Genomic DNA, 14,767 nt, shown 5'->3' on the forward strand with positions numbered 1-14,767 from the left:
TAAGAGTGGAGGCAATTGATACAGGCTTCTTCCAGTGAAAATGACAGACGAGGTTTTTCCATGTTGAATGAAGTTCCTGGAATATTCTTAGAGTGCTTACTCCTCTCCCTGGATATGGCATCAGTATAGAAAGTTTCTTAGGTGAGGCAGACAGAATCTAGACTGCACTGATTATTTCCTAGGTTCCTGGTACATAAAGTTTCAATAAGAAAATAGGGTGTTGGGAGGAGATCCAACTAGAAGAACCAACTTAAGAAAAACTAGAAGCCTTCAGAATGTATAAATATTTAGGTCACAAGTATTATTATTATTATTTTAATCTTTGTAATGTTTATTTTTGAAAAAGAGACAGAAAGACAGAGACAGAGTGCAAGTGAGGGAGGGGCAGAGAGAAAGAGGGAGACATAGAATCCAAAGCAGGCTCCGGGCTCTGAGCTGTTAGCACAGAGCTGATGTGGGGCTCGAACTCACAAGCCATGAGATCACGACCTGATCCCAAGTCGGACGCTCAACCCACTGAGCCACCCATGCACCCCTAGGTCACAAGCATTATTGCCTATAACATAAACAACAGACAGTACATGATGGCTCACCAAAATGAACAGCATAAAACCTTACAAATTGAAAGAAAAAACTTCTCCATCAGTGCTACCATTACTTTTGCCAGGCTTTCAGACTTGATTATCAACAAGAAAAGTTCATGAAGTGAAAAAGCCCTGAGTTCTTTTAAGCAAAGGGAGATGGAAACAGGAGATTCTTAAATCTATACTCAATTTTTATAGAAGAAGAATATTAGTAAGTAAAGGATAAAGCCAAAAAGAAAAAAAATAGTATGTTGGTGTTCAGCAGCCATGGGCAGAGAACACGGGGTGCTAGGGGATCTGGCTTCAGCTGGCTGATAGGATATTGGTTGTTATTAGACTTTTAATCTGTATTAGTTTCCATTCAATAATAAAATCCACTGATATACTGAAGGAAACTGAGGGTTCAGGGTAAGCTTTCTAGAGTTCTGTACGTTTGCTAGTTTTCCTTACCAAAATGTGTTTACTTTCAGAGCAACATGATTTCCAGTAGAGTTAGATTCAAAACACAGAGACGAGGAAATAATATATCGCTCTAATTATCCTTTATATAACACACAAAATGTACTATCAGCTGCACGTCTTCATTCGGATGAACTGTCTTTGATCCAGGCTGTTTTCTCCCTCATCTGACATTTTCTGAAGTACTACTTATTCTTCCTTCACTTACAGGATCTGGAATGCCTCATCTCACCTGTTTCCTATAACCCTTTTCCCCCCAAATCACCAGAATTTTCTCTTCAATATATACTATATCTTCTAATAAAATATTCTATACATTCTATTCCAATATACATTCTAATACATATATTATATATATTCCAATAAAACATTCTATACATATTCTAGTCTAAAATATATATTCTAATACAGGTGAAATATTAGAATATATATCTACTCAAGTCAACTTGTAGCTTTATATGATAAGTAAAATCTCATCTAACTCTGAAAAAAAGAGATGGAGTATAAAATCAAACTTCTCTTCCAATAATGGGAGATGAAAAAAATCTCAGAGATCTCAAGATTCTGAAATACAAGCTCAAGCCCTTCTGTGCACAGAAAATAGGCGAATGATACTTCTCTGAATTTGCTTGGTCTTGATGCTATATATAATGGGGTTCATGAATGGAGGAAAGAGAAAGTAGACATAGCTCATGGTAATGTGGATCACACGTGGTGCATGTTTCCCAAACCTGTGGATGAAGGTCAGGCCAATCACAGTAATATAAAAGACCAGAACACAGCTAATATGGGAGACACAGGTGTTAAGGGCCTTAGCTCGCTCTTCTCCAGAGGCGATGCCCATAACTGTCTTCAAGATTAAAATATAAGAGAAGAGAATAATCAGAGCATCTAGGAAGAAAGTCAAAGCAACCAGAATAACTGGATATACACGATTAAATGTAATATCAGCACAAGCGAGTTTCATGACATCTTGGTGGAGGCAAAAGGCATGGGAAAGAACATGGGAACGGCAATATGGGAACCAATAGAGTGACACAATTGGGGGCACAATGGACACAAAGTCCCTCGTTGGTACTCCAAGTCCTATTTTCATCACCTGGGAATTGGTAAGAATGGAGTTATACCTCAGAGGGGTGCAGATGGCAATGAATCGGTCATAGGCCATGGCAAACAAGACACCTGATTCCACAGTGGACAGGGTGTGAATGAAGTAGGACTGAGTGAAATAGTCACCCTGGGAAATTTCCCTCTGGAAAATTGGACACCCAGGACTGTGGGCACTGTGGTTAGTGTCATCCCAAGGTCTGTACCTGCCAGCATAGCTAGGAAGTAGTACATGGGCTCATGAAGACTGGAGTCATTCCAAATGAGAAAGAGAAGTGTGCCATTGACCAAAAGGATGGAGAGGTAGATGATAAAGAAGGGAATAGAGATCCAGTGCTGAATTGCCTCTGAGCCCAGGAAGCCAGTCAGCAAGAAGGGAGCAGCACTGTTGTTGGACCACATGGTAGGGTTTTCAAGTGAAGAACTTCTCAGGAGTTATGACCTCTAAAAAGGCAGTATTCTTTCTTTCTCTTCATCTTTCTGTAGCACAACATCAGTCCATTTTTCACCTCAAACCTTACAAGTTTTTGTGGATTTTCTCAGCCTTAATTAATTCACAAGACCTTTGCCTAGAACAGGAAATAACAATAATGCTGATCGTATTAAGAACATTAACAATTTACTCTTCAGAATCCAATTTGCATTCCTTGCATTACACTTTTTACTCTGAGTCCCCCAGATCATTCCCTTGGGCTCTATTTTTCTTCTCTTTGCTTTTTCATTCCTCCTTATATTTCTTTAATGTAGACGCTTTATGTATTTATTTCCAGTTTGGGCCAGTTCAGATTTTTTTCTCTTGAAACCAACTATCTGTTTGGCTCACTGATTAATCACTGAGAAAAATAGTTAATCAATGGAAATGAGTCTATTGCCATAAAATGTTTGGGAAACATGGTCATCAATATCACCATCTCAAATGGACTGTGAACAAGATGACTCACGTAGGGGTCTAGAGAATCTGAACAAGTAGGCACAAGTGGTAAACTCAGCCTAGAAGAGCGGAATTACTCAGTGGATGGCACTCGGGAAATTTTCAGTGCTGCTAAGTATCTGATGCCTGCAACACCAGGGACAAACTTTAAAATAGGAAGAGACAGGAGCTGAGAATTCCCAAAGGAAGTGAGAAGACGGGGTCCTGGAACAAAGGCCTCTTCAGAAACCAGAAGCCTAATACTTTTACTGAGCCACAGATTAAAATAAAAAAAAAAAAAGCATGAGTATTCGAAAGGCAAAAGCAGTATCAGAAGTTAATGGTTGAATCCAACTTTACACAGCCAGTTCTAGGAGGAAGATAAGGGCTCTCAGAGGAAAGGGATGAGGACTATAATGCTGGTGAAGAAAATCAGATAGACCTGATATTTGTGAATCTAGAAAGCCATGTCTGGAAAAATTAAGAATGGGCTTCTATAGGGAACTTTGAAATATTTTTATAATTTATTTATAATTATACTCTTATCAAATCAAGTTAGATTTGTTTGCATAAAACTGAGAAATTCTGTGACCAGTTGATTACTATAATGATTAAAGAAGGGGCACCTGGGTGGCTCAGTCAGTTAAGCATCTGACTTAGGCCCAGGTCATGATCTCACAGTTCATAAGTTCAGGCCCGGCTAACAGCACAGAGCCTGGTTCAGATCCTCTGTCTCCTCTCTCTGCCCTGCTCGCGCTCACTCTCTCTCTCTCAATAAACAAACAAACAAACAAACAAACAAACATTTAAAAAAACAATTAAAGAAAACCACAAGAGAAACATAAATTTCTCCCAAATCAATTGAATCAATATGTGTCCAGGATCTTTTTAAATACTGTTTTCTCTTATAAACATCATCACTGATAGCTCTAAAGAGGAATTGAGGAAGAATGAGGTGATAGTGAGTTTGGACTACCTCCATTTCACAAAAACCTATAAAAACAAGAACAGATTTTTTTTTTTTTTTTTTTTTAGAATTTGGCACATGGTGATATCTGTGACTGGGGCACCTGGGTCGCTCAGTTGGTTGTTGAGCATCTGACTTCACGGTTCATGAGTTGGAGTCCCGCTTTGGGCTCTGTGCTGACAGCTCAGAGCCTGGAGCCTGCTTCACATTCTGTGTGTGTCTTTCTCTCTCTTCCCCTCCCTCACTCACACTCTGCCTATCTCTCTCTCTCTCTCTGTCAAAAATAAATAAACATTAAAAAATAAAAAAATAGGGGCGCCTGGGTGGCTCAGTCAGTTGAGCGTCCGACTTCAGCTCAGGTCATGATCTCACAGTCTGTGAGTTCTAGCCCCAGGTCGAGCTCTGTGCTGATGGCTCAGAGCCTGGAGCCTGCTTCCGATTCTGTGTCTCCCTCTCTCTCTCTGCCCCTTCCCTGCTCAAGCTCTGTCTCTCTCTGTCTCAAAAATAAATAAAAACATTAAGAAAAAAAATTTTAAAAAAATAAAATAAAAAAATAATATCTGTGATAATGAGCAGTGGATGGTGGAGGGATAAATAAAGAAAAGATGAATGTGCTGTGGAAGTGATCATCCCATCTGGGGGATACTGTCAGTGACAGAAAGATTAATCTGGGCACCAAAGTGGCAGGTACTCTGTTAATGTGAATACTGATAAGATTGCTTAATAACTTGATCCACTGAACTATAACCGATGTGGGGCTCACTTTGCACTTATCTACCTCCACACAGGATGAGTGTGTATATCATTATAAATCATAATTCCTACCAGCCATATACCCTTAACCTTCCAGCACTGCCTTTCTAATAATGGGGAGATAGAGACTGGATAAATGGTACATTTTATTTTATGGTATAGGGACAAACAACCTCTTTGGACCAGCTGTCACCTAGAAAGTGGACCAGAGGGAGGAAGCAGGAGAAAATGCAAAGTTGTTTAAAATGTATGGTGTTGTAAAAGTCTGAGTTTGGATTTTGAGTGGGTTTTGGGAATTTGGGCTCAGCAGGCTTTAGATTCCAAAATTATGTGGTAATCCTTTTGTAAATGACTATTACAATTTACTAATATTTTTTATTAACCCAATTTAAAAGTGTACCTTATTCATTATCTGTACTCCCTAGTGGCAGCCACAATGGCATTTAATTATGGCAAATTTCGCAGTGCCAGGAACCATCCACATCTCCCAAATATTCCAGGAAAAGAGCTGTCCAGTTAAAGGATTCTCTTGATATGCGCTTATGACATTAGTGCCAGTGGTAACTTCAGTGGAAATTCTCATCACCATCAGGTGAGCCTACAAGCTCAATCAGGAATGCAGAGATGGCTGGGGTTCACTGTCTCCTCACCCCACTCTGAAGGTCTTCTTTGGATTGTTGCTCTGAAAACAGCTAATCCTGAGTCCTCAGCAGTTTCCAAAGGTCACACAGATATATCACTCAGTGTCTTCAACTTGCCATACTGACAAGGGGCTGGGAACTGTTCCCAAAAACAACTATAAAGACCTTTTGAGAAGGGGAAGAAGAGAGCACATTAGGATCATATTGACAAATCAGGAAAATCTTCCCTTTCCTTCTGGATAATCTGCAAGCACCCCATACAATCAGTGTCTCCTGATTCCATTCCTTCACACTTAACTATTGCCTGAGAATTTGTGCTTTATATATATATGTTATGTGCTTATATATATGTATATGTGTCACATATACACACACATATATATATAGTATATTATACACAGTGTATATAGTATATTACTATACTTATAGTGGGAAGCCATGGGCTGGAGACAGCACTCAGGAAGGTTTTAGATTTTAAGTGATTGTTTAAATCTTACCTGAGGTATGAATTACTATATGAAAATAGATATGGAGAGAAAAGTTGTGAACCTAGAAAAGCCTCCATTTTAGGATAAAATAAAAAAGAAGATCTCAAAGGATATGGACAAAGAAGTAAGCAGATATATAAGAGGACAATAAAGGTTATCTGTAATTATAAAAGCCAGTAACAAAGAAATGTTATAGAAGTAAGTAGTGCTGTAGTTTAATAGTGCAAAATGTCATAGAATTTCCAGGTAAGATAAAAATGGAAAATACTTATTGTTTTTGACAAATAGGCCCTTGATGTTCTTAACAATTTCAGTAGAATGGTAGGAATCAATGCCTAATGACTGTGAAATGGAAAGTAAATAACCAGAAAGTAAAAAAATATATTTTTTACATTCTTCGGATGAGAGCACCAGGCCTTCACAAGGTTAAATAATTTGTCTAAGGTCATACAATTAATATGTGACATATAGGAATTCAAACTCAGATTTATCTGACCTCCAACCTCAAGTCCTCAACTGACATCCATTGACTATAAACGGTAGTTCTCCTGTCCAAGACTGTCTTTCCATAAGGTATCCCCTCTCGTTAATTTTTCATTTCATTAACAACAATGAAAACAATGAAAATTAAATGCTTTCTTGTTCTTTACAGAACTGCATAAGCCAGGTAGAAGAGATACTTTTAAAGCATCCCTGCTGTGTTTGAATCCCTGTGCTTCCTCACCTGAGCCACAGCTTTGACTTTATGGGTCCTGAGCACCATTGAGGAGGGGTTTGTGGCTGCTTCCTCAGTGTGTATTCAGAGTCCCAAGGAGAGATACATTTGTTAAAGAATAAACTCCCATGGGAGACATTCTAGCTTATTTCCATGCCCATTTGGGAATACCAAATAATCCTCTTTTCTTTACTAATCTGAGAAAGTTCTGGGCCACGGATGTTGTTCCCAGTGCACTCCATTTCCTCCCTGGATGGAAACTCTCTTAGAATCACTGTCTCCAATGCCAGATGAGGCATGGCCTATCTAAGTCACTCTCAAGTGTTCTATGGGTCCCTGAATAGAAGGATCGGCCCCTGGTTCTTCTTAAATGTTGGCATTTGGGGAACAACATTCCATTCCTCTCTTTTTAAACTGTTCATGAATTATATTGTCACACAGCATAATGTTTTTAGAAATAACAATCTGAAAAGGCCATCCAATCCACCTTTTTACCAAGTCCTTGAGCCAACATCTAATAATTTCATTAGACATTTATTTGTTGTTTCCATGATTGTAATGGAAATAATTATATAAAAATAAATATATATATTTATTTATTATTTACTTATGTATTTTATATGATATATATTTATATATGAAATGTAAATCTACTTTTCTGAAATATCTACCCCTTATTTCTAGTCCTGATCTCCACAATCTGACTGATCAGATCTAAACAAACATATTCATATATTCTCTCTAAATGCTGTAAATACACCGTAGGGGCCCAGAGCAGACTGCCCCCAAATGCACCATTTTGGCATTGCAATTATTTTAAAAAAAGTTATTTAAGAAACAGCCAGTGCAAGGACACTCAGACCCTCCTCTGTGTCCCTGAGAGCAGAAAATGAAACTCCCCCGGGAAAAAATACTGTCCCTATACTAAGAAGAAAATACACATCCTTATCACTAGAGATAGAGATAGAACTCTAAGGTGGAGAAAACTGTAGAAACACAGTTACTTTTTTCTAATCTACTATTTCAGCCCAAATTCTGCTTACGATTCCATAGTTTAATTAAAGCATCTGTTTCCTTTATTCTATCAGTTTCTAACAATTTATTGTCTTTGTATAAAATCTATAAAAACTGCCTTTCCTCAGTCATTTCTTTAGGTTTAAATTTCATTATTGGGTCTCTGTGTGAACTTAATAAATATCTGTTTTTTTCTATTAGCCTGTGGGATGTCAGTTTAATTTTTAGTCTAGCTGGAAGAAGAAGGGTAAAGGAAGAATTTTTCCTTCCCTTCCACATCTACATTAATATTTCTGAGACTTTTTTCTTGATGAAACACCCACTAGTATGTTAACCATTTACCACATAATGGCTCCTAGTCCTGATTTATTTCCAATCATCCTGCTCCTAATTAGACATCATAATCCAGGTGTTGGCACATCAACCCCATAACACATAACAGAATTCAGCCTTCCAGTTTTAAAAAAGTAATAAAATGTATATTCTATATAATATATATGTCCCTCCCACCAGGTTGTACTTTGTAACACCCTATAAACTACCACCTGCTTATATTAAGAGAGTAAAGAAACACTAAATAACCTCTCACGTGTTCAGGTCAGATTTGACCACATTGTGATTTTAGATCATATCAGATTTTGCCAATAAATACATTTCATAATTAATTTTCTAGAACCTTTTGGTTTCAGAATTATAGTTAAAGGGTTGTGACTTTTTAATAACTTTACTATCAAATCAATCCATATTGCACCCATAATAAACTAAAATCTCTGAAAGATATTTTTTAAGTTATTTATTTATTTATTTTTGAGAGAGAGAAAGAATGCGGGAGGGGCAGAGATACAGGGAGAGAGACAGAATCCCAACCAGGTTCTGCACTGTCAGTGCAGAGCCTAATGTGGGGCTCAAACTCACAAACCATGAGATCACGATCTGAGTGTAAACCAAGTGTCAGACATTTAATGGACTAAACCATCGAGGTGCCCCATAAAATCTCTGAAAGATTTTTAAAGGATTTGCATTTTCAGTGCATACCAGAGAGATGAGCACGGTTGGTGCTCAGTTAAGTATTAGTCTAGTGAATGAATGCAAAATCATGTTATCAAGCATTAAGTTTATGGCCAAATTATAGAGTTTTTACTCTTATTTGAAATAAGATAAAGAGTTTTAGATCAGTCCCTTACTCCAGCATGTCAAATCATGATATCTCCTTTCCTTTATTGGTTATCATTTATGTATCTTCAATTTTTATATCAACCAAACTGCAGAAAAAAATGCATAACATGACAGGATCAAGAAGTCTGTGTCTTTTTCCTTCTGAGCTCTTTGATCAGTGAGGCTTAAGGTAAGAATTTTCAACCACCTGTTCTAGAACTTGTATTTCCATCCTGACTGAAAGTCTGCTTTGAAAAATGTTATGTGTAAATACACTAAGTCTGTAAGCCTACCTATTCATATAATCTACACAATTAAGTGACCGGACCAATACCCATGAAAGAGAGTTTTAGTTTCAATAAACCACTCTACCCAGCTGATATTATGCCACACATTAAACTTATTTTCTTTCTCTTTCTATAATCTCTGTCACTGTCACCATATAGGTATAGTCATAAAGCCATAATTGAAATCACGAGTAGAGCCTCACATATGGGCCAGGTAACTGAGCCTAATGGTTCAGGGCCAAGGCTGAAAAGAGACATATCAGTGAGCTGAGGATCTAGCGTGTGGAGGATTTGTAAAGGTGATTTTCCTCTGGAGACAATGGTGAAAGATGGGGTTACAGTAGGTCTGATCTGACTAGATTATGGAAGGTAGAACGAATAAACACTGCTCCTGCTGTTGGGATGATGTCCGGGAAACCTATCTCCATCATCTTATTTGTACCCAAGCTGAATAAGAATTTGTGTCAACTAAACACAATGCTAAGGAATTGTAATCTCAAAGAATCATTTTGAAAAAGTTCTTCTTCAGCACTAATCGTAACACCTGAAAGTAAGTACTCAATCTCCAACACAAAGTTTGGGGACAGCTTCACCAAAGAAATACACCTTCCTACAATCCTCTTCTTCCATCTTTCCCCTGTTTTGTCCAACAGTGAGAAGCCTTCTTTAACCTCGTCAGCAGCAAATACTGTCAGATAAACACAAGCCACTGTGTGCCCAACAAGCATACTAATGATGTTGGTCCACTATAGCTTGAGTCTTCCATTTTTCTCGGACATAAGTTATAGGTGATGGAATAAATTTTAAGTTGAAAGTCCATGCCAGGTGGCTGAGATCTTTCTCACATAGCATGAGGGAACTAATAGTGTTTTAACTTGAAGGGCCTTGGCCAGTTTTACTGGGGTTCCTTCGATCAAATGTAACATTCTAAAAGAGGTAGCCTGTCCCTAAAATTTAACTATCAGAGTGGGGTACAATATCACAGTAACTGGCTCACAGGAGCCATAGATTTCCCACAGTTTCTGTGCTTCAAACATGACTTGCAAAGCCAGCCTTTGCTCAGCCATAAAAACCTCTGCACCAAGGTCATCAAGTCAAGATGGGAACAATCTGGAGTGGGGTTTTCTAGTAAGACACTTATAAACGCTAAACAAGATTTAGGAGTTTGGTTTATATTCGACATACATAAATGGCTCGAGCAGGGCACTCAGGGGCACATGACTCATGGAAACTGCAGAGGAATAATTCAGTTTCATAATTAAATAAGAAAACAGTTTTCTTACATAGCCATACAGAAAACTTCTTCCCCAAACTATTTCTTACATGTTTCAAGGATTGGATTCTACTCCTCTCCACATTTTCCTATCTTCTCAAGATAGAGTTTTACCCAGAGTAGGCCAGAGCCAATATTGGTTGCATAGTCGTAACCTTTCTTCCTGACGATGCGCCTATAAAATGTGGAGGTATTATATTTCTAGTTCTGGAATAGTTGTATTTTCTTTTTTCTATGTTGCTTTGCCACACCATTCTCAGTCAAGTGAAAAGTGTATTTAAATAATCTGAAATGCAAACATCTTTCTTCCAGGAAGCTTGTCTAGTTTTCTCAGTCAAGGGATGAGTTTGGACAGTATAATATTCAAAGTGAGAGGAGGTGGAGATACACGTTTAGGTAAGTTTAGGGCATAAGTAAGGGAAAGCATGAGTAATTTACTAATGATTTTATGAAATAATCTTTGAGGGATTTATGTCTTCTTCAGGAAAACATGAAATGCAAAGTAGGGGTTCAAGGAGTCTCTAGACTCAGACTAGAGAAGTATTTGAAAAAACACTTGGAAAATCTGATTTAAAAATAATTCAGTAGACATTTTTCCAAAAAAGATACACAGGTGGTCAATACGCTTATAAAAAGATGTTAAATATGATTAGTCATTAGGAAAAAAGCAAATCAAAACTACAATGAGATACCATATCATACCTGTAAGATAGCTATAATCAAAATAACAGAAAACAACAAGTATTGGTGAGGATGTGAGAAATCGGAGCCCTTGTGCATCGCTGCTGGGAATGTAAAATGGTGCCAGTGCCGAGGACAACAGTTTGACAGTTCCTCAAAAAATTAAATCTAAAGTGATAATATGGCCTTAGCAATTCCATTCCTAGCTATAAATCCAAAATCAGTACAAGCAAATATTCAAACTGATTCTTACAGTCCAATATCCATTGCAGCTTTATTTGTAGTAGCAGAAAGATAGAAAGGATCCACCCCTTTCCTGCCCCAGGTGTTCTCGGCTATAGAGCTGCTCTTAACTGCCAGGGCTCCTGGGGCGCATCCTCCCGTCTCTGCACCCGGTCCTCTCTGCCCGCTCCCTCCAGGCGCCCCTGCCCTCTCCTCCCTCCCTGCCTCCATCTTGTCCACTACCTGGTTGGACTCTCACACTGCTCGCGGGGTCAAGTGAATACCCATGCCCCTTACCCTTCCCATCCTCCTCCAACCTCGATCACTTCTCCCCTTGGCCTTCCCTGTGGCCCACCATCAGGGAGATGGTGGAGCCCACAGGGGTTTCTGAACCAGGGGGTGGTGGAGGGGTCTATGGGCTTCCCAGGTAGTGAGCTACTCAGTGTGTCCAACGGGGGACTGAGCTGCCCCTGGGCTGCCCTGGTGGGGTGTTTCGGAAGGAGGCTGTTGGGGTGGAATACACAACGCTGTAGGTCTGCCAGAATTTTTTTTTAATTTTTTTTTCAACGTTTATTTATTTTTGGGACAGAGAGAGACAGAGCATGAATGGGGGAGGCGCAGAGAGAGAGGGAGACACAGAATCGGAAGCAGGCTCCAGGCTCTGAGCCATCAGCCCAGAGCCTGACGCGGGGCTGGAACTCACGGACCGCGAGATTGTGACCTGGCCGAAGTCGGACGCTTAACCGACTGAGCCACCCAGGCGCCCCGTGAATTTTTTTTTTAAATACAGGAATAATCCAGCGTCCCTCAGCAGGTGAATAAACATAATGTACTATATTAATATATGTAGAACAGAATATCATTCAGCCATAAAATAAATGAATTTCTGGTACCTGCCATGACATGGGCAAACCTTGAAAACATTGTGCTAAGAGAAAGAAGCCAGACACAGAAGGGCAAATATTATATAGCATTGAACTCTATGTGATAGGTATATTCAGAGACATAAAGTAGATTAGACATTATCGGGGCTAGAAGGATGGTAGAATGGGGAGTTATCAATGAATGGATGAGGAGTTTCTGTTGGGATAATGAAAAATTTTGGAAACAGTGGTGTTGGCTGCACAACATTGTGAATGTAATTAATTTCACAGAACTGAATACTTAAAAATGGTAAAATGGCGAATTTTCATAAGATAGATGTATCGTAATACATGTAAGCCATATATAAACCACAAAAAATAATTCAATACACTTACTTTACTTCATTAAATTTATTGAGACAATTACAACAGGCAAGTTTTGAGGTCAGAAATAATAATATAAAACACTAAAAGATTTATCATTGTTTTATACGCATGTGCACACACACAAGTACACAAGTTCACAGCTGTAGAAAGTCTCCCATCCTAGAGATGACTTGAGTTCACCAAAAAGAGGCAGAGCTAACATGAAACAAGCATTTGTGTGGGGTCTCAGAATTGCAGTTCAGGGAGCACAGATCTGGGCAGCAACCCAGTGTCCCTCCAGGGGAACAAAAGTCAAGGATTTTTAAAGACAAAAGAGAATGCTTGTAAATGTTGTTTAGAAAGAAATCTGATTGTTGATGGTGGCAGAAAACTAATCTTGGCTGAACATAATTGGTTGTCAAGGCTATCTCGTACCGTAGCAAGTTACAGGTATTCAGGCTGAGTCCTTGGAATACTTTGGTTTGGCCCAGTTCAGAAGTTCTTGGTTCCACCTGGGGAGGACCTTTCACAGTTAACTTTGTTTTTATACATTGAAAAGGGTGATTCAGTCAACAAGTTCATTTGAGAGAAAGAATTAAGTGTAGCCTTTTTAAAACTGTACATGTTTCTTCTCAGAGACTGGTGGCTGGGAATCTGTGAAGCTATGGTGTAACTGTGCAGTAATTTACATAAACCATTATGGAAGAACTTCATTTTCTAATATATCATTATTTGCTCAGAGAGAATCCAGGTTTCAGTTCTCCATGCCATCTTCACATTTAAAGTTGTATCAGACCTTCTGTCTCTAACCCATTGTATCACCTCATAATTTATGTACATCTCATATCTGGAAGTATGTTTTCACTGCTTTGTTAGAATTGGCTCCACTCCAGTAAAAATCCCCATGAAAGTTCTGGTCTGTCCTGTTTTCTCCCTGGATAGGAACCAGGTCTTCATTTGGCATGATTAGCTTCAGTCTGTTTCTCGCATATTCTCACACATGCCTGGCTTTCACCATGACTCTTAATGATTGGGCAAAATGAACAGTGTACTAAATGTGACATCAGTGAATGACTATTTAATTAATGTTTTGTTTTAAAAAGTCCAGTCCTACAGCCTGGTGTATTTCCTTTGGTCATTTTATTGAATCACAACCTCATCATTTGGGTTCATTCCCCAAATCCCAGATTTTAAAAAAACATATTACTATTCTTATTTATAAACTGTAACAGAACCAAAACTTGCTTTCCCATTGGTACTGCCATTCTTCAGATAGCATAAGACAGAACTTAAGGTTATCTTTGCTTGCTCCCAAGCCTTCCTTCTTTCTGCTTTTCTAAAAAACCTATTAATCTTATTAAATGTAGATTACAAATATGTCTCATATCATTCCATTACCTTACATCTCCACTTTCTTAAAATGAACTATTATCTCTTCCTCAAACTCCTCCAATATCCTCCTGTTGGTTCTTCTGTTTGTCTCCTGCTACTTCAAATCCATTTCATACATAATGCTGCAATGATGACTTTAAAACCTCAATGAAATCATGCTACTTCCTTAAGTAGATTTCCATATCTCTTTGAGTAGCTACTCAAACCCTCACTATGGGCAACAGGTGCTTTGAGATCTGGCCTCCTCTTCTATCTTCAACTTTCCTTCAAAGTAATCACCCTCTTCAAATAGCCATGCTATCAATCTGGTTTATTCCATAATCTATGCCACCAGAAGTCTCCACACATACTATCATCTTCTTAGAATACTCTCACTCCTGTTTTCACGAGTCATTTTCTAACTTTTTTTTTTTTTTGAGATCTCAACTGATGGCTACTTTCCCAGGGAAACTTACTTTGACCTCAAGCCAGAATGTGGTCTCTTTTGAGACCCACAGTTTCAAAGCGCTTTCTTATTAGTCACAAAATTTATTTCCAATTTGGGTTTATTTGAATTTTGACTCTCCAATTGTTTAAAAATTCTAGGAGTGAAAGCATTTTATATGTCTATTTTGTTGCTATTACATTAGTTTTGCTTAGCAAAGTTCCTGTCCCATACTCATGCCTTTAAAAAATCAGCCAAATAAGTAATTCAATATTACCGTTACTCCCATGAAAACAGACAAATGAGGACTGATTTAAATTCTGTACCCTCCTCCAAACACAAATCTTTCATATAAGATCTGTGAAAATAAATTATGTAAAAGTATAAGAACAGATATAAGTAAACCTGGAAACAGGAAGACTTCTGGAAGTATGGCCCTTATATTTCAAGAGATAAAGTAAGTTAT

General features: G+C 38.3%; 1 protein-coding gene across 1 annotated transcript; it reads right to left on the reverse strand.

Annotated features, from left to right (window-relative positions):
• Window positions 1-1,620: 1,620 nt before the first annotated feature.
• LOC115525768 (olfactory receptor 51B4) lies at window positions 1,621-2,552 on the reverse strand. Its single transcript, XM_030333132.1, is given in 2 exon segments — window positions 1,621-2,306; window positions 2,309-2,552. Coding segments are annotated over 2 exon segments (930 nt in total).
• Between the last annotated feature and the right edge of the window lie 12,215 nt (window positions 2,553-14,767).

This window comes from Lynx canadensis, chromosome D1 (genome assembly GCF_007474595.2).
Source record: "Lynx canadensis isolate LIC74 chromosome D1, mLynCan4.pri.v2, whole genome shotgun sequence".
In the NCBI taxonomy this organism is placed as follows: domain Eukaryota; kingdom Metazoa; phylum Chordata; class Mammalia; order Carnivora; family Felidae; genus Lynx; species Lynx canadensis.